This window comes from Numenius arquata, chromosome 10 (assembly GCF_964106895.1).
Source record: "Numenius arquata chromosome 10, bNumArq3.hap1.1, whole genome shotgun sequence".
In the NCBI taxonomy this organism is placed as follows: domain Eukaryota; kingdom Metazoa; phylum Chordata; class Aves; order Charadriiformes; family Scolopacidae; genus Numenius; species Numenius arquata.
The window spans coordinates 4,857,522-4,882,575 of NC_133585.1; the positions used below are offsets into that span (position 1 = coordinate 4,857,522).

General features: G+C 43.1%; 1 protein-coding gene across 3 annotated transcripts in view; it reads right to left on the minus strand.

Moving 5' to 3' along the window:
* The window catches only part of SORBS1 (sorbin and SH3 domain containing 1), a 79,658-nt gene that overhangs the window by 22,756 nt on the left and 31,848 nt on the right, over positions 1-25,054 (minus strand). For 2 of the 3 annotated variants that reach the window (XM_074154412.1, XM_074154410.1), the window contains 12 exons: positions 23,335-23,510; positions 22,465-22,528; positions 21,271-21,345; positions 20,873-20,935; positions 16,948-16,995; positions 16,704-16,833; positions 14,593-14,707; positions 11,303-11,386; positions 7,309-7,374; positions 6,631-6,732; positions 5,189-5,238; positions 2,047-2,222 (listed from right to left, as the gene is read on the minus strand). In XM_074154412.1, coding sequence (XP_074010513.1) covers positions 2,047-2,222; positions 5,189-5,238; positions 6,631-6,732; positions 7,309-7,374; positions 11,303-11,386; positions 14,593-14,707; positions 16,704-16,833; positions 16,948-16,995; positions 20,873-20,935; positions 21,271-21,345; positions 22,465-22,528; positions 23,335-23,510 — 1,149 coding nt within the window. The remainder of the gene's footprint in view (positions 1-2,046; positions 2,223-5,188; positions 5,239-6,630; positions 6,733-7,308; positions 7,375-11,302; positions 11,387-14,592; positions 14,708-16,703; positions 16,834-16,947; positions 16,996-20,872; positions 20,936-21,270; positions 21,346-22,464; positions 22,529-23,334; positions 23,511-25,054) is intronic. The other variant, XM_074154411.1, reaches the window with a different exon arrangement.

Genomic DNA, 25,054 nt, shown 5'->3' on the forward strand with positions numbered 1-25,054 from the left:
CCCACTCTTCCTGGAGGCAGGGAAGAGGTAGCCTTTCCTAGAGTTGGTGCCATATTCCTGCAGGCTCATGGTACTGCCGGATTTGATGGCATACTCCTGCTTCGACTTCATCAACATGTTTTCTATGCTTTCCCCTATGTCTACCATGAAAGCTTTCTTATTATCAAACAAGGCAATGGAGCTACGAAGGTTTTCGCAGCTTTGAGCTTTCTCATGAGACAGCAAGATACCCTTCTTGTCCTGCACAAGAGCAGCTGGAGCTGCTAGTTTGGGTTTGAATTTGGAAGGGAGGATTTCAGTAATGCAGGCTTTTGCAGCTGATAAGGGCTTCTTATGTTTACATGCGTGACCTAACATACCGGTATGACTAGCGTTAAAGGTTCGGCTATTAACTGAAGAGGGTGCAGTCATATGAGCATTCCCACCTTTACGATCCACTGGTAAGCATGCAGAATAAAATAAATACAACCTGTTAGCTTAAGTGCTAGAAAGCTATTCAGAAAGGAGAAAGAACATGCTTGGATTTCATAAAATGCACTTTAAAGAAACAAAGTTCCAAAACATAAAGAAAAGCAGGAAGAAAACTGCACAACAAGCCACGCTTACAGGAGTAGGTGGGGTGCTGCTAACATCTCTAAAATGAGAGGCTTGGCCAGAAGCAGATCTGGAGCACTTTGAAGGTAGCCTCCTAAAAAGTGCTAAGCATCATCAGCTTCCAGGGGAGCTGTGGTACCATGGAAAAGGGTGGCTGAACCCTGGGCAGCATCAGGGTGTCAGCAAGAATGCAGAGGCACTAGCATTGCAAAAATGGTTTAATACCAAGCCCGTAATCACACCTACTATGGTGTCACCACAGTGCTTGCCAAACGGTTTATTCCTGGGAGGGAGAAGACAATCAGCGGCTGCCTGCGCTAGCACAAGCAGGCCACACCAGCTGGCCGTGCCCAGGAGTTGCCTGCTGAGAGATTCCCCGTACTAGGAATAAGCTGGGTGTCCTTCAGACAATGTGGCTGGCCATGTTTGCTTTAAAAATCAAGGAGTCAGATCAGGACATTACTTTTTTTTTTGTCACAGTCAGATCCAGTCTGGGTTCAGCGCAGACTGCAGTTTTTAGGTCTGTTTCCGATTTGAGTTCAAACTCAAATGTCAAAATAACCATCCAAGTTCAATTGCAGTTTGGGGAACAATAATTGTTTGAACAGATTTTTTTTTTGTTCAGATCCAGTTTGACTCCCTGCCCTACAGGCCTGACATAATGCTGAAAAAACAGCTGGAAGACGGAGACAGAGAGAGACCTTTTTGATGCGATGTACTATTTTTAGGGAGAGCAGTTCAGAAACCCAACACATTCCTTCCCCAGTCCTCTCCCCATCTCAAGCCATTTTTAGGTCGAAGTTGGCTCAGAGATACATTCCCCAGTACAACTCCCTGATGGGACTCGGACTCTTCCTTCCCCTAATCTTCTAGAGAGTCCAAGATGGGGGGAGGAAAGGGAAGGAGATGCAGAGGTCTCTGCTGCCTGGCCATCTCAGAGCCTGCAGGGCATTGCTGGACCACAGCGTCCCATGCATTCTTTGCACACCCCTCACAGGCAGGAGGCTGTGGAGCACAGGATGCCAGCTACACCAGGGTAGCCAGGCCAGGAGAGATGGTGTGGCCTGCTGAGATATCACAGCAGGAAGAGCAGAAAAGGCAGGGAAGGGCTCTAGCACGGCAAGGCGGTGGGAGCAGATGGAGAGCAAGGCCAGCCTGAGCAGCCTCGAGGAAGGACATGAGGGTGCGGGGTGCAGCTGGAGTGCTGGATGGAGGGACCTGGTCCCTGTTGGGAAGAGGAACCTGGATCAGATAAAGGGGTCATGAAAAGTATCGGCCAGTGTGGTCCGAGAGAAAAAACGGAGGAAAAACTGGGGATGGCAAAGAGGAAGGACAGAGGAAACCTCAACTGGCTTGAATAGGACTCTAAACCCTGAAGCAGTTTGCCCCGCATCACCTGACTTTTAACACTCTGTGCAGAACGGAGAAGAGGCGAGTGACCTGACCACCTACCTTTTGTGGAAGCAGAGCTAGAAGGTCGCTTGAGACCACTCAGCCCCTGGAATGGGATATCTCCACCTTCCAGTACACTCTTGTAAATCTGTCTTTCATTCTCCAAGCCAGCAGGGTCCCCCGGTGCTGGTTCCGACTCCCTCTTCACTGCATGGTAGTTGGGTGAATACGTGGAGCTGGAAAACACAAAAAAGGGGGAGGGACACCAGTGGGTCACTAATGTTTGCTGAGAGCCTCATGCAAAGTAAGAGAAAAACCACACTTCTGAACCCAGAATAGACTGTGTGTGAAGAACCAGTGCTGAATGAAGAGGTCATGAATACACTACGATCGTGTTCTGGGTTTGGCACTACCATAGCATCCTCCACCTGAGGGACCTCTCCCCATTCAGTCCCTCAGAAAAGGGTCGGCAGGAAAGCACTCCTCCTTAATTTTACAGATGAGACAGCAGAGTCACGGAGCAGATGCATGATTTCTTTGCAGACACAAAGAAATTCATCGGTTAGCTGGAAGTAGCGCAAATATCTTCCAGCTCCCAGCCCTCTCTCCTTACACACCAGCCATGCCTGTCCCCTGCTTACAAAGTACAGCTGCTCAGGAGCTCATCTCAACCAGTTCAGCCTCCCAGTTAACACTATAGTTCAAGACTCCCAGAGCAATTTCTCAAGCCCATCAGTGGGGGACCATGCGGAGAAGCCACAGTAGGGGGCTATAGACACTACTGTTTTAAACACCAAAGAAATTCCCAGATATGCACATTTCTGCTCAGCTTTGCCTCAGGCTTCCACTACAGGGAATGAAAAATCCTGGACTCTAAGTCTACCATGCAGGCATATAAACAAAATGCTGTTAAAATGAGTACAATTTCAATTTCTTAGGCTTTTAAAGACGGGATACTTATTACAAATCATTTCCTCCGTCATGAATCCAAGCACAAGTATGCCCTCACATCTGATTTCTAGATTTCACTGTTTTCTCTCTAAAAAAATAACTGACAATGCCGTGGTATAAATGGCCTTTCCAGGCACAAAAGACTTCCCGAGCAATGAGGCAGACGATGTTTTCCTAAAAGCTAAGCTCATCTGATACCAGTTCTTGTGCTCAACCAGGCTCTTCAGGAAAAGATGCAGTCTCACACAAAGCTATTCTGGGGCCAAAGCATGACTGCTGGAAAGTTTGAAAAAAAAAAAAAACTAATAAAAAAAATAGGGCATTTGCCAACTCATGGAAACATTTTGAAAGCTGGTTTACATCCTGATGTCCAGGAGTGATTCAAACTTATGTGACTGTGGAAATGCTTGTGGTTACGCCTGCTTGTTGTGGATAAATTTGTACATGGATCTGTTTGCTTTGGATAGACGCTGTACTTATGGGGTAAAGAGAAAGCTTTCGAACACATCAGCGGACTGGCTGCGGAGGTGGAATTACACAATGTCTGGATCACAAAGAAGATTTTAGTTTCTGGACAAGGAAAACCAGGTCATGTGCAGTCTCATAAATTACTTTCTGGAGTAAAAGCTCATGAAAAGCAGCGAGAAAGGGGAAAGTGTCACTTTTTCAACCCAGGCAATGCTCAAACAGACCCACAGCTACAGAGCTGTTGTGTCTTATGGGGGCTATCCCAGTGCCCCCCTTTGTCAGGTTCCCGAGGAAGCCCTGCCAGTTGCTCCAGGGAATAATGACTGTTCCTTCACCTAAAGGAGGTAAGGTAGAAGCATTTTAGCCTCATTGTTAAAAACCAAAGGGTTACAATGATCCCAGCTTGGGGAAACACCTCAGGGAGAGAGAGGAGGCATGTGGCAAAGTCCCTTTACTGGTTGCTCCCTCCTTAGGATCAGCAAGCAGTACTGGGGGGGCCAAGGCAGTCTGCGAGACCAGGATCAGGTGAACAGAGGGAAGAGCAACACTGCAAAAAAGATCATAAACTCCAGGCATCTTTTCCCCCTGCTCTCTAAAGGCAGGGCAGGGAGGAACGTGCGATGCCACTGGGCCTCACCGGTATTTCCCATTCCCAGCCTACCCAGGTTGCTTCCCCTCCACTGGGTCGGATGCTGCCACTCCTGAATGCTTTGGGTGGCATCAGAAAGGGCACAAACAGTGCTGCCCTGGGCAGAAAGCTTAGTCTTCGGCAAATATAAGCTATTCTTTTATGCTAATCGCTGAGATTTCCATCTATTTCGTTGCTCCTTCCTTCCTAAAACAAAAATGAACACTCACAGGAGCAACCAACAAAATACAGCAGCGTGTGTTTCACCACAGAATGAAGGCAGGCAGAAGGGAACTGAGTTGAAAGAAGTGGAAGGAGACCTCTAAGGCAGCCCCAGAGGGACGGTGAACACACGTGACGCTAACGGGCGTCTGGAGAAGAACATGCCTTTCCTAGCAAACCATCCACGCAGAGGGAATCACTGTGCCTAAGGACAACGTTAAGAATGCAGGCCAATTACAAGGAGCAGCAGTTGGCAGCCGGAGCTGCCTCCATGGGCTGGAGGAGCTCAGCACAGCTCAGCATCTTCCTCTGGATATTTTAGGTTTTTTGTGCGTTCCTCTTTTAAAAACCAACCAGCTCCATGTACAACTCAATTAGAGAGAGAACACCGTTTATTAGGTATTCCTCCAGAAAAGCAGTGCCACATTAGACCTTTGAGAAATATCGTTCCTGTTACCACTGCTCCCTTCCTGGAAGCTGGAAAATTATTGCCTTCCATCAACAACACTCTTTTGATCTGGTGCACATAATTGGCAATATTTAACAGGAGCCAATGTGTAACAGAAACAAACTTTGTTTATTCCATGCAATAAAGTTACTTACATGAAGTGCAGTCAATTCGCAAACTTCATCATGATAGAGTTAAAAGTCTGGTGTTTTTGTTTGGTTGGTTGGTTGTTTTTTTTAAATTCACTGCCTACCACAATCAGCAATTCTTATCTAGACAATGCAATCGCTTCAAAATTCATTTACGATCAAAGAGCAGATATTGTACCTGGACTCATCGTAAGCACACATACAATTCTCACGGTACATGCATTTGTCTATATCCATCACCAAAAAATAAAGCCAACCCACTTCCAACACCATAAATGCCCTCCTACATGTCCTTAGATTGTAAAAGAGACATCAAAAAGCGATAGAAAAACTTACTAGGGAGAATGGTCTGTGGAAGTTTCCAGAGGAGTAACACCTGCTGTATTCTGCAAAAGTCCAAACAAAGGAGTCATTGGTACACACTTATGTGTGAGGAGAAAGAAAAAGGCTTGCTTAAGTAATTTTCCATCTATCGCTCGAATATTAGCCTTTAGGAGACATTGAGGTTTAAGTCTAAATGCAGTTTAAGCTGTCAATGTCTTTGCAGAAAAGCGACAATTTTCCTGAGTTCCTTCAGGGCAGTGACAGGTTTTTAGCACAGCCGATGCCTTTTCCCAGCGCCTAGTCTTTTGTCTGCAAGTGAGTCATTGTGAATAAAGCCAAAAGCAAGAAGAGATAACCAGCTGGGCCATGACCAGGAGACACATGCTCATAATTATTTCCCCAAGCTTTTCCCCCAACCGGTCACTGCCCGCCTTTGCTTTAAAGGTATATTACATTTCTGCAGCAAAATACATTCCTCAGCGTTCAAAAAAATATCAAAGCACTAACAAGAAAAGCAATGTTTCAGTTCGGTTTCTTTACTCAAGAGAAGCAATGCCAGCTGCACAGGTTCAATAGCAAAAGCCAGTTCTTATCCGCTTGCTTTAAATCCATCTAACACTTCCTAGGCACGTTATTTAAAAAAATTGAAGGCAATTTTAGAAGAAATGCTCTATTTGGTGTCCCCTCATCTGTCTGAGGATTCCTAGGTAGGAAGAAAAAGCGAATCTTGGGTTTGAAAATGCAGCTTTTTCAAAGTCCCGGTGAAATGCCGCAGCTTCAAAAAAAAATAAAATAAAAATCAACAACAGAAAAAAAACCCAGAAAAAATGGCGTGTTACCAAATTAATCTATCATTTCATGGTTCAGGTCCTGCAAACCCTGGAAACAACAGCAGCAGCAGCAGCTGACCTGCCCTAGAAGGCCACGGCAAGGTGCAGCGTAAGGAAAATGGGGTAAAATCTCTTGGGAATATCCAAATCTTGCGTAGGCGTGAGCTCCCAGCAGAGAGCAGGGCTGGTATGAAGGGAGGGTAGATGGCAACACGCTTGAAAGGCACGAGATGATGACGTGACGCCAACCAAGAATTTTAAGCTGATTGCTGCTGCCTATTCATGTGAAAAATAGAGAGGGTTTTTCTTTTTTTTTTTTTTTTTTTTTTTTTGCAGACACTGAACTCAAAACCCTAAACGAGGACGGGGGTGGGGGTTGGTGGGGGGCAGCTGAAAGGGAACGGGGTGGAGGGAGAGAGGAAATCACTGTATCTGAAATGGATTTCAAGCCGGATTCTCAGCATCACGTTCTATTATTTCTGACAGCGACACAGCAAGCCATGCAGTCAGAACGGTCAGAACCATTATTTATCCCAACCTCATTTAATAATCATCCAGCAGTGAATAGATTAGAGCAGAGAGTTTGGAAACAGGGATTGGCAGCATGAAAAGAATAGGAAATACCTTCTGTGGCTTTTTATGTGGCGCTTTATAAAGCTTCTCCATTTTTTCTAAATCTGCCTCTAACTCAGTCTGGTAGAGGTAGAGGTCTTTTTCTAGATCAGTCTGGTTAAAGAAGGAGAAGAAGAATGGGAAAATAATGCTTAGGGTTAGGGGAAACCAAAGGAATGTTAATTTTGAAAAAAAAAAAAGCGAGCCTTTTTAATCAAAAAAAGACAAAGATGGTATGGACAATACACAGAATTTCACTAGTAATTAATCATGTTTCAATCATTACAGAGGAAATAGTTTTAGGCATTTAACATTCAAAATTAAGAGATGCACAGGCCTCCTAGAATCTAATTCTACAAACCATAAAGTTATAAAACCCACCTGTAAAAAAAAAAAGAAAAGATACTGTAACAATATGCAATAGGCTGTTAGTATAATTATCATTGCAAGTCAAGATAGCAAAACCACCACTCTAAATTACGGCTGATTATGCTTTAAGAATTGTTTGTTAAATCAATTTACTAGCTACTTAATTGTTAGGCTGATGAGCTCAAGCCCAATTAAAAAAAAAAAATCACTCACAAGCACACAAAACCCAAGCAATGCTACAAAAAAACAGAAAAAGAAAATCACATACACACATACATACGCGCTAGATGCTGTAGTACAACGTATGTGAGGCACAATTACCTTTCTATCCTCTCTAGTAAGGATAGAGCAATCTCCAGGAGTATAATCCCAAATCTTTTTTGGAGGCTGATGGAAAGCAGAGGAAGGAAATGAGGAAATGAAGATAAGGAAAGACATCACAGAGAATATGGAAACTGGATTAGAACAGAGGGGGAATACAATAGGGGATTTGCATCAACACTGAAAAGAAATTAAAAAAAAAACAAACCTACAACAGAGAAAGAGAGATAGAAAGAGGGATAAATCCGCTATAGCACAAATATCAAGAGCTCATGGGAGGCAAAAGGGAACATACATGCAGTCTGGGAGGGGGCTGTTTTCAGTCGTGTTGGAGGAGATTTTTATTTTTGCAAGGTGCTCTAAGGGATTTTGGGCTCTCCAGAGGGAGCCCCCACAGCTGGTGGTTAAAGCATTCTTAACACAAAACCAAAACGAAACGGGGCAAAACCACACAGTCATAAAAAGCATTTGATTTGCTCATTCTTCTTTTCGAAAGGAAAGGGTAAAACAAGGGCCTTTGATAAAGAAAAGGGAGAATCTTTCCCACCCCCGCCAGACTCTGAATACATACCATGTGAACAAATGGCTGAATGTCCAGTGGTGGCATTGTGGGGCAATGAGAATGCAGAGTTGTTATTTTTTATTTCACTGGTTTGGGGGTTTGGTTTGTGGGGTGTTTTTGTGGAGAAAGTGGGACACGTGGAACTTTGGGAACTAGTTATTTAAAATTCATCCTATAGGTGGAGGCGGCAACTTTAAAATAGGATTTTCCTGTTTGGATGCACATGTAAATATCAGGGAGGATTATTCAAAGTGAAAGACCTTTGTCCTGACACTCCTATCCAAATAACGCCATGCTAATATCCTCATGTCACCAGATACGCACCTCTCACTGAAATGCTCAGTCCTTGTTCTTAGTTTGTGAAATCAGAATGTATTTGCTCTGCTTCCAAGCAAAAATAACCTCTGTTGGTTGGCAGGCTTAGCATCGTCCTATGTGTCCGTGCTGACTCCTGTGACTAGAATGTCTCCGAGTCACTGAAACAGGGAATGTCCCAGTGTCGGTCTATCAAAGGTGAGACTGAGCTACAGCATTTGGGTCTTGGTCCAAAGTCCTCCAGGTTTCTAGACTGCCTGGATCAGCAGTTTGAACCCAGCCCACTTCCACATCTGGACAACCACTGTGTGGGCTGCAAACACCATAAAAACCTATTTCTTACCCATCAGATCAGCAGCTGCAGGTAGGCAGATGGTGCTGCAAAGAGTTAAGAGAGATTTGGAGGGAGGAACTGGAGGGAAGGAGGTGAGAAGGGGGGACACGCACCCCTTTTTCCAGCTCCCTTTGCTTAGTGCTGTCTCAGGAAGGGTTGGGAGAAAGTGCCTGTGTGTGATCCCACAATAACAATGGACGACAAACAAGCTCTGGACTGACCAAATGTCACGTTTCATGGATGGGCTCCATGGAGCCGGGGAGCCACAGGCCAGGAGGAAGGAGGCGTGTGGGGATTCAGTCTCAGCAGCACCCTGAAAAAGCATCCACGCTGCAGAGACTGATCTACCTGTCTGCAGGGCACGTGCCTGTCCACCGAGCTGCCTAGAAATGCATCTGGGGTGCTGGTCCAGCAAAGTGCTTTCCTCAATGGGGAAAGTCCTGTCCTGGTCATTCTGGTGTGTCTGGAGAGCAAGACCCACAGGCTCACAAGAATTCTGTGCTCCCTTTTACAAAGGATTTTCCTGCCCAAGTCATATACCTGTAAATAACTTCAGAAAGCCAGGGGAAATCATCCTGTAGAAGTACACGTTATCTCCAGCACTGGAGAAAAAAAAAGCTGGGACAAACAGAGAATCTTTGAACATCCCAGGTGCTGGCAAACATCAATTAAAAATGCTCTGATTAGGCATGGGGCTTAGCCACTAGCTGGTCACAACAATCTGGTCCTCTTGTGACCCAAGTAAGCAAAGCTATATGAAGCAAGCTCTTTTGGCTCTGGTGACGAAGCTCAGAGGGAGCTTTGCTGAGTTTCCGTCAGGTTCCAGAGCACGTAGCTATAAAAGTCTGAGACGACATCCTCAATGCAGGTGCCTGATGTGAGAAAGGCACCTTCTGCCACGCTCATGGGTTGGCACAGTTGATCACGGAGCTTAGCTGCATGGCTTTGGAGCCAGAGCGAGTTGAGATGGGATACCATTTCAAGGCAAGCTGAAAGAAAGCAGCCCTTAACAACAGCGCCCTGAGCAAGGTGGGGGACCTGTCACCAGAAGAGCTGGTCTGCTGAACCAGAGATGGATTGCTGGCGTCAACTGAGGTGCCCTCCTCTGAAGTAAGGCCAACGCTACAAGACTACAAGCACAAACACACACTTCTAAGGAATAGATATACCCTCACTTCTAGAAAGGCCTGAGGGCATAAACGTTCTCCTTTCTCTGACACATTTGCCATTGACTCACATTAACTCGAAGGATCATAGAGATGACAAACCTTCATTCACTGCAAGAGCATGTGGCTATTAATTACACAGCAGCAAAGAGAAGCAGGTTTCTTCTCACTTCGTGGAAATCTTAAACCATGACAATTTGTGAGGGGTTAAATCCTTAGTCTAACATCACTTGAAAGCTTCAGGGAGGCAGGATTTACCCAACTTCTATTCCTAAAAGTTATGGGGTCTCAACTCAAACACTGTTGGAAGTCCTTCTTTAGCTTTGGATGGAAGGTCCCTAGCTATAAAACATAGTTTTCTATGACAGAACAGGCTGCCCAGCCACTATACATGCCCGTTTTCCAGCCAAAATTACACTATTTTTATGATGAGATCAGACTGGGCAACCCAACCTCAGGCAGCTACATTATGTGCAGAGGAATTTTGTCACTTCTAAGAGAACAAAGACCAGATTTAAAGAAAACCTGCCCTCTGGTGTCCATGTGCAACTGCCTTTGAAGCCAACAGTGAAACTGAAAATGTATTTTGGCTTTTTTGTGCATGAGGGGAAATCTCAGCAGCACTCAAAAATGGTATGTTTGGGCATTTGACAATTGACCTCAAGGAGAAACAACCACTATTCTTTCAGCCTCTCACTATACAGATGTTACAGGCTGATACTGACCCTCTGGAGCAGTAAGAGTAGCTTATTAAATAGTATTTAATAAAGAAGTTAATAGAGTTTAATCAGTAAGAACAAGGCCATAGAACGCTTTAATGTCACATTTTTTTTCCAGTAGCCGTGACCACTGATGTGTTCCCTCCATCAAAATGTCCTTTGTCCTATTGAATAATTAAGCTTTGCTTCATCTTTTTCCATCCAGAGTGGGAAATTGAGGCTTTTTTTTTTTTTTTTTTTTTCTTTTTTTCCCCACACACATAGCAACACAGCTCCATTTGAAAAGAAAGCACAGTGTTCTCAGACTCCTTTGGCTTCAGGGAATGGCAAGGGCTATTCAGCACAGACTGATGCACCCCCGTTTAGGCAAGGGGCTGCTACGTGCCTAAGGAAATGAGCAGGAAACAGGGTCACGATCTGTTTATGGATAACTGGAAATTACTGACCTACAGTTTATAAGGCAAGGCCAGGAATAAATGAATGACTCTCCTTAACTTAAAACTACCTATCAGCCATCCTAGATCTTGTTAAGCAGAGGGAAAATAAGGGCTTTGAATAAAGACTTCCAAGGAATGAGAACAGGGCATTACTTCTAACATAAACAACAAAAATGCAGTTTGAACTATGGTGTGTGAAAAAATATTGCCTTGTTGATACATATGGCTGGAAGGTGGGGAATGTTTGTAAAACGGCTTCCAAATATTTAAAGTGGTCACAGAACAGCTGCTTTACATCAGTGCCAGCACGATGTTATGAACAATCACATTTTTAAATGAGTAAGGCAGTTGTTCCAGGTGTAGGGCCTTGCAAAGAGATGTGACAATCATTTAAAAAAAAAAAAAAAAAGAAAAAAAAAAGGTAGGTTGACTTCATTGGTCATCGGAACTATCAAACTTACCGGTTTCCCAAACTCCAATTCCGAAAAGAATTTATACCAAGGTTCATTCTTTAAATCTATCTCTTCTGGGCTTATATCCCGAGTCTAAAGGAATTGGTGATAGGGGAATGGAAGAAAGAGAAGGATAACATTATGCAAAGAATACACGGAAAGGGACTGTTAGAGATGCAGATCCCATGGTTTCCATTCTAAAATGTAGATATTTAACCTTGTAATTTGGAATTTCTATAGCACCTCTCACAAAGGCCATGAACTGCTTTGCAAACATCAGTTAAGCCTAATGGCATCACTGTGAGCAACATGAATATGAATGAATTGCATTTTACAGATCAGGAGACCCGCACAGAGGGAGATTATGCAGCTTGCCCAGAGTCCCGGGGAGACTCCATGGAAGAGCTGGGAGTCAACCAGTCCTTCAGTTCTACTTTCAGACATTTCCATCGAATCCAAAGCTGCATGTGCTTTAAACATCTTTTAATCTTCATTTGGTTAAAAAATAGATTCAGTGAGACCTGAATCAAATACTGCATCTTTAACAGCACATGAATATGTGAGAAACCCTGTTCTATACACTGCAAACAGAGTGAAAGGTGGTTTTCTAAATCAAAGGAGACACAAGTCAGAGAGAGCGCACCCCTGAAAGATCTCTGAAGGGATGGACAGAGAGACAATATTACTTGTTCCTTCACAAATAAATGTGAGAGAATTAGACACAACTACACCAAAGGAAAATCAGACAGGACAGAAAACAAACAGCACAGTTGAAAAGGAAATTCCCTTTTGTTCATACAATCTGTTTTAATGAAACAAAAAAAGTTGAAATAGTTGTAGCTGATTAAAAATGCTCCTGGTGAGATAAGAGAATACAGTCCATTGCTGAGGGTTATGAGGTGTCACTCTCCAAAAGACATCTAGCTAACTCCTGCACTTCAGTGCACCTAGTTTCAGGCATAATGGATCTCAGCGCGTTAAAAATATAAATACGTTGTTTGTGACATAGCAGTGTGATCCCAGGTGCTCCATCACAACAAGCGATGAGCCACACACGTGCACGGAGGGACAACACGAAGTGTCCTGATGTAAATCAACCTGTGATGGAGTTACTGAGGCAGGGGAAGGTTCCCAACAGCACGAGGCTTTGTTAGATGTCCCAGGCTCTGCCATGGCCGTTGGGCATCATCACAAAAAAAGCCCTAGGACAAGAGCTCGGGATTGATGCTGAAAGAGGGGCAATGCTTCCATCTGAAAGATAAATGGTTACATCATTTTTCATCTCTGACGGCACAGGGGGAAGACTCGGCTATTTCTTAAAGGCAAAATAGAAGCAATGCCTCCATTTTGTTCTTGACTGCATTCCAACCAAAAGTACTCATCTTCTTATAGAACTGCCTTTACATTAAAAAAAAAAGCCCATTGACATCAACGGGAGGCTCTTCATTGCTCTCAGATGGTTTTGGATTGGGATTCTGATAGTCACAGCTCTGGGTGTGATTACCAGGAGATATTCCACAGATCTCCTGCAGCCTCCTTGAAAGATCTAGTTGGTACCCACTGTATTCCTGTTGTATTTAATGAGACTGACGGAGACCACAAAGCCACTATTTCAAGACTTTCTTCAGTGATCTACGGCTTGAAATTAAAGCTCAAAAAATAACATTGGAATTAATACAGCCATCACATTCTTCTGGTCTTTGATGAGCTCTGTACAATTTTTCTCAATTAGGCTGATAATGGTCCTGCTTGTGACTTTTAGACTGTAGATTCAACAGCACAATTAAATACCTGATGAAGTCTGAACACATAAACAGTGCCACTGGTGATGACACACCTTTCACAAAGGCTTAAGTACACAGATGAAACAGGCCTTTTGCCACAAGGTTGAGTCTTGGCTGTTTACCATGAGATCTCAGCAGAAGTCTTGCTCCAGGATGGACTGCAGGAATGGGGTTGTCATACCATGTTCAAATCACTCCTCACTAGGCAATTCTCTAATGGGCTGAGCCAACTCCCAAGAAGGATCAAGAATCCTCCATCACCCATTTCAATAGGCACTAGGATCATTCTCCTATCAGGAGCAACTTTGTTGAAGTCAATGAAGGGACACAGGTGTGAAAAGAAGTTGGTTGCAGGATCTTCAAAAAGTAATGGACCTTGATTGCACTTGGAAGGAAAAAAGAAAACCCACCAAAATACTAAGGAGAAGCATCAGGTCCCAGATCAGACTTGATTCTTCCATTTCTATTGATTTAAATTGCTGTTCACTCTTGTGTAAAATCCTTGGCAGGTTTTTCAGGAGCATTCTTTTACCTAGTCCATGCACAGATCAATGCCTGAGCTGTTAAGGCACAAGTCCAGTTTACGTTTGGAATCTCGCATGCAATTAGTGCTTTGAATGGAATCCTTCAAATTAACACCTATAGAGAACCATTGTATCTTTATGTACCAAACTGGCTATTCACCAGTAACCTCAATTCAGTGTTTTCTAGCCATTACGGTGTCACATTTGTACCACTGAAGGACACCTTAAATGATGTCTGCAGGACTGGCTGATGACGTTAGCATCACCTCTCTGCCCTGTCCCTCGCCAAGCGTCCTCAGCCAAGCCTGCAGAATGAGACTTTTGTACGTCCCCTAGCTGTCACAATTCACGGCATTACTTACCAATTCAAACTGAAATTGGTAAGAGCTCACTTAATACCCCAGGTTACACACCGCAATAGCTCACATTCAGTTCTGCCGCCCCTGCCGCAGAAGTGGTGAGATCCAGCTGAGGAGGAAAGTATCCCGACGGAGATGGCCATGTCCTAATGCACCTCAGAGGCATCCCCCGAGGCACACGTCAGGCGCTCTAAAAATTAGTCGTTTGGTGTTTAAAGCGTGAGAGGAACACAGAAACTGAGCCAGCCTGCTCTGTTGCATAATGCCTTCAACCGTCCTGTATCAACTAATGCTGTGCCCTAGAAAAAGTACAGCTGGCAAAGCAGCTGCTGAACAGGTCACAGTGTCAAACACGGATTAAAAACTAGGGTTAGTGATCCATACTTAACACAGAAAACAACATGTCCGAAAGGAAAGAAGCCTCTCAGTCCCCCTGGATCTTGCTTTATAGAGAACAAAAATGTTAGGAAGTTATGCAAAACAGTTTTCAAAACAAAATATAAAGGAAATACATCACATGAGCACTGCAATGTAAGTATAAGGAATCCTATCGGAATGGAACTGGACAAGCACTTGGGGAGTATTTTACAGTCACGGGATAAAGCCGCAAAGTAGGATAAAACAAACATTACCATCTTTTCATTGTTCAGAACCGAGGACTTTCCTGGCTGATAGTCATAAATGCTCCTTGGCTCCGCACGGTATTTTCTGGTGTCCACCTTCTTGTCTGGAGGCTCCCAGTCAGTCCTGAGGAAAGAAAGATCAATTAACCCAAACCACTGCGGTTTCTGCAGAGACAAGCACTTCCTTTCGACAGGCGCCTTTCCCTGATAATCCTGGTTTAATCAGGGTACTTTTTTTAATCTAGGAAAGGAGCCTGCTGCAAGAGGAACAGTTCAGATAGGGCTCTGGGAATATATTTGTTTATCTATAGCAGGCAGGGTTTGATACAGCTCAGCTGCTGAAACCATTGGAGCAGAGCGGCTTCAGTAAACTTCAATAAAGGGGTACTTTCAATGAACTTCCAGGCTTCTGTATCTTTCCCGATTGGAAATAGCTTAGTGATGGGCTTCAACTAAGCTTACAAATATGAACATGTCCAAACTTTGAGCAGCACTCAGGTTAATCTTTTGCTAAACTTCTTCATTTTAGCCACATCGCCAGTTACCTGACTACTACTGCTCTGGATTCTGCGGTCCAAGAAGGGGTCTGTTCTAGAGACATGAACCAATTATCTGACTGGTATATCTAAAGAAGGCTAAGAACAGTCCATGACTATCCAAACCACTATAGTTTTGTGCAGTGTCCACACTGGCGCAGTTCAGACAACAGGGTCCAGGGTCCATATCCTACAATGTCCAGCTCCTCTGAAAACTAATATATATTCAAACACCTCATGCAGAATGACCAACGCCCCTGAGAAAGTCTCAGAAATCAGGCCATTTAAGGTGGTAAACTAACTCTGATCTTGCTCTTCATGGGCAGTGCTCCCTTTGGTGGGCAGCGTTGTATGTGGAGGCATCTCCTGTAGCATTCACCAAACAAAAGTGAGGCATCTAACCAAAACCGCTGCTCCAGGATCCCTCCCACTTACCCTATGGACCTGGTTTAGGACAGGAACAACCCACTGAGTTGCCCAAACTCTCTCCACTGGTTTGGGAGAGACAGAGACAACCATTTTTTTTTATTTTTATTTTTTTTCCCAAAAGTAAGTCAGGTTGACAGCCAAAATGGCTGGCCTACAAACAGTGTACAAATTTCAACAAGGTTGATCTCTGCTGTCTAGATTAAACTTGATTGCTTAAGATTCCAGCCCCAGAGAAACTTCTCTATGGTGAAACACTGTTCTGCCACTAGATAATAGGAAGCACTAATTACTGTGATCCTTTCACTTGCAAGAGTTTTCTCAGAGGGCCAATGTACTATGCGTTCAATTCCTGCCTAAGGAAGACACGTTCTATCAGCAAACTTTGGTTCCTGATCCAGTGGCCTGAGATGCTCACTGAATTAGCAATCTCAAATTATAGCATTGCTCGTTTGAGGCAGAAAGTGAAAAACATCAAGAGCATGGGGAAGTCGGTGAGAGAAGGAGGAGCAGTTCAAGAGCTGGGAGAATTCATAAAATATTCATTGCTCGTTCTGCTTTCCCTTCATTTGGTAAATGCATTTATTACTGCTACAAAGAGTTTTAAAATACATGGTAACAAACAAAGCAAAAAAACCAGGAGGGAAGTCATCTTGAAACATCAGAAACACCACTGCTAACCAGAACCTACTTCCAATAAAGTTCATATGGGTGGGACTCCTTAGAGATAGAAAATGTGACGAAACTTTTACCAAGGCTCAACATAAATGCAGACTTTGCTTCTGCACAGTTATCACTATCCACCTCGTATCCTGAGGTGCCTGTACAGCGTCACACCGAGCCAAGAGTTTCCACTGTGCCTCTGTGGCAGGCACTGTATGGGGATGACACCCAGGAAACACTCCTCACCCAGGCAGGAAACTATGCATCAAACTGCGTGATGCCTGGTAAAAAAAGACAAACAAAAGCGGGGAACTGGGCTGGGACAACAAAGGAGTGCACTGCCACCTAGTAGAAGGGTCAGAGTCAAAAATACATCTCCACTTCCCCCAAAAAGTTTAACTGGAGTTGTGGACCTAAAGCTTCCACCTTTGTTCCCATTCACAGCTTTCAGTGATTTTTCTAGTATCGATCCAAATATATCTTAGCTCAGGTCACCTTTCTGGGCTTGACTTCAGCGATGAAGTGCGGTTTGGCAGTGGCAAAGTGGCAGACCTCTTAACGACCTTCTCTGAATCAATATTGTCCATCTCACTCTTGGAGCGGGGAACGGAAAGCTGGGTTCTGCCTGTAGGATAAGGCAAATATAGGAATATGGGTGAACTGGATAGGAGCCAAATAAATACATGCTTTACAAGCCCCTTCTGTTTGACAGATTACACAATAAAAGTGAATTACTTACTGTCCTCAGAATAGGAATAACGAGGAGAGTATGAATCAGAATCTTCATCTGAAAGACAAAAGCATTTTGCAAGTGAGCTGACAAAGCCCCACAGAAACAGCAGCAGAGACCCTTTCCATTTCTTCTACTAATACGCTGGCCATAATTTGAGTGATATGCCCAATACTTACCACAGGCAAAGGATCCTAAAAAAGAAAATCCCAATGAGGTTTAAATTGCTTTTAAAAATAATTCCTGGATTAGATATAAATATTAATATACTTAACTTACACTAATACCTTTCTCCAGGCTCTCAAAGCACTTTAGAAAACAATCACTTTCTATCACAAAACTCCCCCACAGCAAGGGTTATGAGATCCACTTTATCAAAAACTGAAAGATAAATTGAGGATCTAAAAGCTCTAGCATATGCCTAAAATAACTCATTAGGTGCTAGACACACAGAGCTCAGTCACAGAGCTGAGCAGTCCTGCTCCCAATCACATATGATAATCGCTGGGACATCTTCCTTGTATTAATTTGCACGACCAGCTGAAGTATGTTCACTGACTCAGGTTATCACTGAAGCACAGATAATGTTCCTGGCACGAGGCACACGTATATTTGCACCAGTAGACTGCCCTTGTTACGAAGAGCTTACTTTTTAAAGAGGAAAGACACGTCTATAGATGCAATGGAGATATTCGAGCAGCTCTACAAATGACATCAGTGTAAGTGAGGAGTGTGGTCTGGCCCCCACGCTGAACAGCTTTCCCTCTTTGATAGTGAAAGCGTTGAGCTGCATTAACACACCAATGTGACTCCCGGGACGCAGCCGCTGCCTTGGGCCACGGAAGCACATACTGCCTTATTCAAAGATAACACGGTGCTGGAGTGCCCAAAAGAAGGTGGGAGGGTGGCAGCATCGTCACCCCCTACTCTATAGGCCATGGCCAGGAGACTCTGACTTGATCAGAAACCTAGTGGTATCTTTCCACCATTTTTAACAGGTTTTGGAATGAATGCTCAATGAATTGCAGGTAGTACCAGGGAAGTTGGGATCAGACCTGTAAACTGGACCCCCAGGCCCATCACCTTTCTCTGCTGCTGGGGCTTCAGACTTGCAGGGATGTATATATGAGACATCTACGGGACTTCCAAGGCAAAAATGCAGGGAAGTACAAATGCAATGACTGCAGAGAGAACTGTGGGAAAAGGTATAACTAATAGAAAAGAACATACTAAAAAAGTGTTTTATGTGAATTTAGTGATGCCGATCAACAGCTTGAAAGAATTTCCAGCTCTTCTCTCAAGGAGGACATCAATCAGCTGCTCCAGCCAATCTCATCTGCTGGAAAAACCAATCTGGCTAACACAGCTGACCTGAGATTGCACTCAAGGCTTAATCAAGCCTTTCAGGGAGGCTCAAAGAAGTCTTTAACTTTTAGCCACTCTGCCGAGTTCTCTTGGTGAATGAATTAGAAGGCTTAAGTTCCAAGCAGATGGTTATTGACTCTGGGGTGCTCATCGTAACCTCCAAGTTAAAAAATAGTGAAGGTCAATTTTAAGGCCAATTACCATATTTTAAATCTAAATGACAGAAAAAAATATATTTAGTTATTTAATGTTATTACACTGAATTGTTGACAAAATTGACCGGTATTCCTATATAAAAGACGGGTTTATTCAGATAGCAAAATACTTGGTAGATCACAAAACTCTCTGTTGCTAGAAATACAGATGAACAAACGTCTAAAACCATCTTCATAGCCATTCACCTCTCATAGTATTATTTAGCACTGGTGAACAATGAAAAAACTGATTTACTTACTTGAAGAGAAATGTCAATATTCGTTATAGCTCAACATTCAGACAGGAAAACCATAGAGAAAAAAAGATCACTGCAGATAAGTGCTATTTTCCAATTGCTAATATTCTAATATCGACAATAATAAGGAGAACAGGTAAGTTTTGTCTTTTCGAGTATCTTATGAAGAAGAGTGTCTGAATTTCTTCCCTTTTTACATCAGGGAATACTGAAATACAGAAATTTGGAATGACTTGATAAAGATTAAAGAGTGAATCACAGATGAGCATTAAAACAAGATCTCCTGGCCCTCAGAGCTGCATTTTATCTGTGGGACCCTCCTTAATGGAGCAGAGTACCACCAATTTGTAGTTTCAAAATCCGATTCCTCTAGTGAGGCTGTTCCCCTGTAGTTCCTAGAGAATCTACATTTTTTTTTAAAGGGTGGCTAAAACATCTACATTTCAATACCCCTAGACTCTAAAGGTATTTTAGAGAGGAGCCCAAATCTTGATGTTTCTAGGAGATCCTATGCATCAATCCAAAAAGTATTTCACTTTGAAATGTTTTCTCAACATGAAACATGCACTCCAACCCACCTACATCATCAGAGAGTCCGGATTCCTTGTCAAGGAAAGAATCCAAGCAGATATTAGAGAAATACGACCCAGCGTATTGAGAATAAAGAGCAAGTGTTTGGTCCAATAAAATTTCAACTACTTAAACCAGCAATTTATTTTCATATGCACTTTTTTAAGTGCATAGGGGACACTTATGGGAAACCAGACTTATATTATTGTCGTTGGTTTTGCAAACTACGTTAGTTCAGACAACAGCAAAATGCATTTTCAAACTTCATTACAAACAAGAAAATTGAATTTCTGTAAAACTCATTTATCAACTAGTTATTGAGGCTCTTTGTTTCCATCTCATCCGTACCCACATACCATTCTGTCAATAGAAAATAATTTACACTGCATTATGATTTACAAGACAGGACTCTTCACCTACAGGTTTCACCAAGAAATGAGCGAGTATCTTGGATACCTGTATGACACTAGTCCACATTTATTTTAACAATGAAATGCACCTTACACCTCCTAGTCTTCTTTGAGCATCTCAGGTAGAACCCATATTGTATGCTTTCTTCTTACACAGTACCCACCAGATGTTTAATATAAACACTGAATGAAACGGTTAATTAATAGTCTCACCAGGGTTGGCTTGGGGCACAGGCTAAGTAGGCAAGTTCCCAAACTGCAGGATCTAAAGTGACACCAAAGCACCACCCCAACAAGGCTGTCATCAACAAAATCTCCCAATTGGGAAACGGCTGTATGTCCCATGTGTGCAGCGGATTCCAGTGTTTCTTATACACAATTGTGCTCATGCCTGTGCACACAAGTTAGGGGATTATCACTGCAATAGAGAGTATTTCACCATCCCCGAAACGTGACTACAAAGGATTCTGCTTTGTACACGAAGTTTAAAGGAACCTGCTGAGCCCATGAGGAGGATAAGGTAAAGACAGTGCTATTTCCAAGTTGCAAGATGTGCTGAAGAGACCGTCAAACTCTGGCCTTGCCTAGATATGCCGAGTGCACCTAAGCCCAGCCCTGAACCTACGTTACCAAGTTATATTTCTCTTAAAAGATTGCATTGAGGGACTGATCCAAAACCCACTGAAGCAAGCAGCCTTTTTACCACGAGACTTCAGTGACATTTTGGGTCTGGCCCCAACACTGTGTTAATATTCAAAACCAGAAGTAAATATTTAAAGAATCGTATTGATCCAAAAGGGGAGGGCGGGAGGAGAAACCTCAGTTAAACCACACCTTTACGTGTAAGTCAGCATTCTAGGCATGTTAAATAGTCACTGCACGCACATGGCTAAATACAATCGATAAGCGCATAAAACCAAGCAAATCCCAAGTCTTGCAGCGTTAGTCAAATACTAGTTACGAAGCCAGAGGAGCACTGCAAAGCCAAAAAGGCATCATACAGTCAAGGCAATGCTTAGAGTGCAGCAAATCATTATGAGGCAGCATAACGCTCAGCAACTAGAAAAAACTCCAGGAAGAAAATAAACGGATAAGGCAGCATTTGTGCAGAAAAATATATATGGTCCTTTATCATTACCTTCAGAGATAGGACTAGGAGTAGACGCAGGAAACTGGTATGTAGGAGAATAAGGATTGTCTTCTGCAGCAGAGAAAAGCAGCGGATTTTGAGACTATCCACAGTGAAGTGGAGGTTCTGCTACATCCCCCAATTTCCTATCACCGCATGATTTGATTGCCTACTTTAATACTACTAGAGTAAATAGCATCATACTTTAAAGAAAGATTAATGGATTAGCAAAGATTTAGTTATCTTATGCATCATACTAGAAGGTATCCCGGGCATAACTGGATCTCCAGCCAGTGTAACACATGGGTAGTGCAAATCTAGAACCTGAAACTAGTTACTATTAGGGTGCTATAGTACAGTTAAATCAAAGCACAAGACAACAGATACTCTGACTAAACTTCTGGTACCTTCAGTTTTTTGCTGGATTTCAGGAAGTTCAGGAAATATGTAGGTAGGGCAATAAGGGTTTTCTTCAGGAGTGTCTAAGGAGAGGAATATGATTTGCAAAAAAAAGAACAGAGAGGACAGATTTAAAGGGGAAGAAGGGCGAGACAAGAATCCATACAAGAACAGTCCCTCTCGTGCTGATGTTCTAGCACGACTTTGCTCATCGCTGCCTTGCACGTCTGGGCCCTGCAAGAGATCCTGGAAGCCAAGGGGACTGAACTCATTCTCCTCCTTCTGAAGCACGGGTTCTGGCTGAGCTGAAGAACCTCTGTTAGGAGCTCTGGGATTAGGAAACGGTTCAACTCTTGCTCATTCCATCCAACACAACACAGCATCAATAAATACGCATAAAGCTCATCACGACAGCACCTGCAGCGGCAAATACAGCTCCAGTTTCACATGCTCTAACGTTTTATTCTATAAGTGCCGTCCTGAATCGCATTTGCCTGCGCATCAGGCTGTTCAGAGGGTTCAGTTTGCAAACGCTACTGCAGCCGTGTCTCGCACAGAAGAAGGGAGGTGAACGTCTCAGCAGCCAGGCACAGAAGTGCCCCAAAGAAGGGGGTTCCCGGAGAATGCATCGCTGCAAAGTTTGCAAGTGCTCGCCAAAATTTTAGCTTTTGAAAGGAGAAAATTGGAGGTTTTGGAAAAGCAGAGTTCAGATTCTGAACTCAGCCAAAATCAACGGAAACCTTTCCATTGGTTTCAGTGAGCTTCAAATCACGCTTTATTATGCAGGTACTAAAGCTTTACAGTGTAAAAGGTTTTCTCTTATGCGCAGAGCAGTTTCAGTGAGAACCTACTATCCTGTAAAAGTGTGAGGGGGGTTAGCTGTTAAAACTGGAGTTCAGGGATCTATTTTCTCTAAATATTATTAGCAGCTTTCTGATCTCAAACAGTATTCTTGATTTCATGACGGCACTGCAGTTCACCCTTCAGAACAACTCAGACCTTTCTTTGGACTTCACTGTTCCCTCACCTTTGACTTCCGAGATTTCAAATACATTGGTTGAGTTCTGTGGTGCAGAGCAAACACTAGTTAAGACAAAATGCCTTTTATTTAACAGCCAGTACAATTCTTTACATGAATGAAACAAAATGTTATCCAGGTGGTCTTTTAAAGTAAATAAAAAAACCCATCTGTGTTACAGTACCTCTATTTAGCTTGTGGATCTGTTTGAACATCGTCTTGTACCAGTCCTTTGATCTGTCTGTATTCTAGTGGAAAAACAAATATACACATAAAGAATTACAACCATGAATTCTACCAGCCTTTCAAAGCTCTTACAAATCTTCCAGCAATGGAAAAGCTTTACAGTCTGCTTCCTGTTTCATTTATTATCACTGACTACCTAAAAATCGAGGCTATATGAAATGAATACTTTGAAATATGAGTGATTTCACTCAGATAAATAATCTCATATGTAACGAAGCAACAATCTTCGCTCAGGTTACTAGTAATGTACAAGCTGTGCAGGGGTAGGCTATAACCTGTGTAGAATCATAGATTGTGCGGAGGGTTTTGCATATTAAACTGATTTGACATCTAAAAGTAGACACATTGCCTATTTTAGTCATAAATACTGATTTCCTAAGTATTCAATGGAGAGTTAGAAACATCTAGTGTTCGAGTCACTCCAGACATCAGTTATAAAAATAGGTTAATAATTCTTTTCATGATCATTTCCCCTCAACACTGAATGAACATAAACACGTTGCGTAAAAGACATCTGCCTTTAAAAGGTCTAAACTAAGACAGAACTCCCCCTCAGCTGCTAGGTGCATGTGAAATAGAAGTGCAGAAAACGCTATCTCAAATATGATGAAGAGATAATAATTTTTAATTTTTTTTCCTCCCTGAACCAGCTGAAACAGATCATGGATAGCAAAAGGAAGCGTTCATAATAAAATACACTGGAACCAGAATTCTATCTTCCCTTAAACCTCTGCAGTCTCTGGAGCTTTAATGAATTCCTCAAGTCCCAAGGTAGGCAGAATCTGGCCCAGATTTTTTATTGTCTTACCCTCAGAGGAATGCCAATATCATCGACGGAGGTATCGGCCATGTGCTGAGGGCTCTTCACAACACTCCTCTTCTCCTCCATTGCCCTCTTCTCTCTTGGCACTGTCTCCTGAACCGGCTTGTCCCGTACAAGCACTGAATCGACTTTATCAGAAACTAGTCTGTCTGGCACCGAATCTGGAAATGAAAATGGGGGATTCTTATCTCATCCCAGCGTCTCACCACGTTGCTATATTCCACTCTTTTGAGGCAAAAACCCTAGCAAGTAGTTGATGAGACAGACTGTGTCACTGCTAGCTGTGGTCAGCATCTGGACTGAAGGAAATCTACCAAGAAAATGTTTGATGCCAGCAAAAGCAGGTTACCATCTCTCAGGCAGCCAGCTTCACGCATCTCATGACAGTCTCAGCTGTCATGTATATAAGACAACAGAAATTTTTGGTTTCAAGGACTGCCTAGGGGTTGGTTTTTTGTGTCTTTTTGAGTAATTAGCAACTCTGCAATCCCATTCTTCATCAAAAATTGTCAGTGAGAGTCTCCTAGACATCGTTTTCTGCTGGTGATTTCAATCTAATGGAGCATCTTACATGGTCACGGGGCACTACTTTTTAACAGCTTGCACTCACCTGCCTGACATCCCATTTGTTACAGTGACTACATGATGCTTCCAAGTCCATCTCTGTGTCCTACCCAGAGTTTGTAAACAACAAAATTCCATTGTCGTTTAGTGTATCTGTGATTTCTCTTGCACGTGACTCTGCATAAAGATGGGGGGAAACAACTAATTGCTCCAGACCACCTTGCTTCCACCTGTAATTCCTTGATGCTGCCCAACAGACACCCACACATAGCAGCAGGCAACACCACCATCACCGGCCAAAGAACCAAGGGACCTCAGGTTGCTCTGAAGCTCTACCACGCTCTGGAGAGCTACAGCACAGCAATCCTTAGGCTCTGCTGAGGACTTTTTCTACGTGGATTTTCTGGAGAGGAAACATCTGTGATTTTGCAGTCTGTCTCATCAAGACTTTGCCAAGTCTTATCCTTTTTTACATCACTGCATGCATTGGGGGAGAGAGAGAGAGATACGTTTATTCACATGCACATCACCATACTGCCCAAAGCCATTAAATGTGCAGAAATCTGAAAGGGGCAGTTAGCAGAGGAAAGGCTCGTGCATAAGAAAGCATTGGTCTGTTGGTACCTTGAGCAAACACAGTTCTGGCTCTGCAAAATTCAGTATGTGAAGGATTTGTGTTTGAGTGGTTGGTTTGAAATTACCATCAAACTTTAAGTCTTCCTCCTTATGAAGAAAAACGAAATAATGCTTATAAATGTTCAAAATGGGGCAAAGCATCTATTAAACCCTTGTTTAGCATTGTTACCCTATTTCCCCTCTCTGTGAATGCATCTGCACTATGGTCCTTTCATGTCCCTGGTGTACAAGGCTCTCCATTTTCTAGGAAGTATTTGGTCCATTTCCATTACTAAACTCCTTACTAAGCCTTTAAGAAGAGAGAATGGAAAGAGCAAGTGAAACAAGACCACTCTTCCATGACCTCGAAGACCAAAAGGAAGCAGGTTGTTGGATGTGGAGGAGGATGTGGAAAGGATGCAAACTTTAGGAAAGGTTACAGCTTTCCTCCATTTCTTATCATCATCACTTCTGATGTTACAGGGCCTGGGATTCTAGTCTAGAAAAGTCATTTTTTTCCTGCACG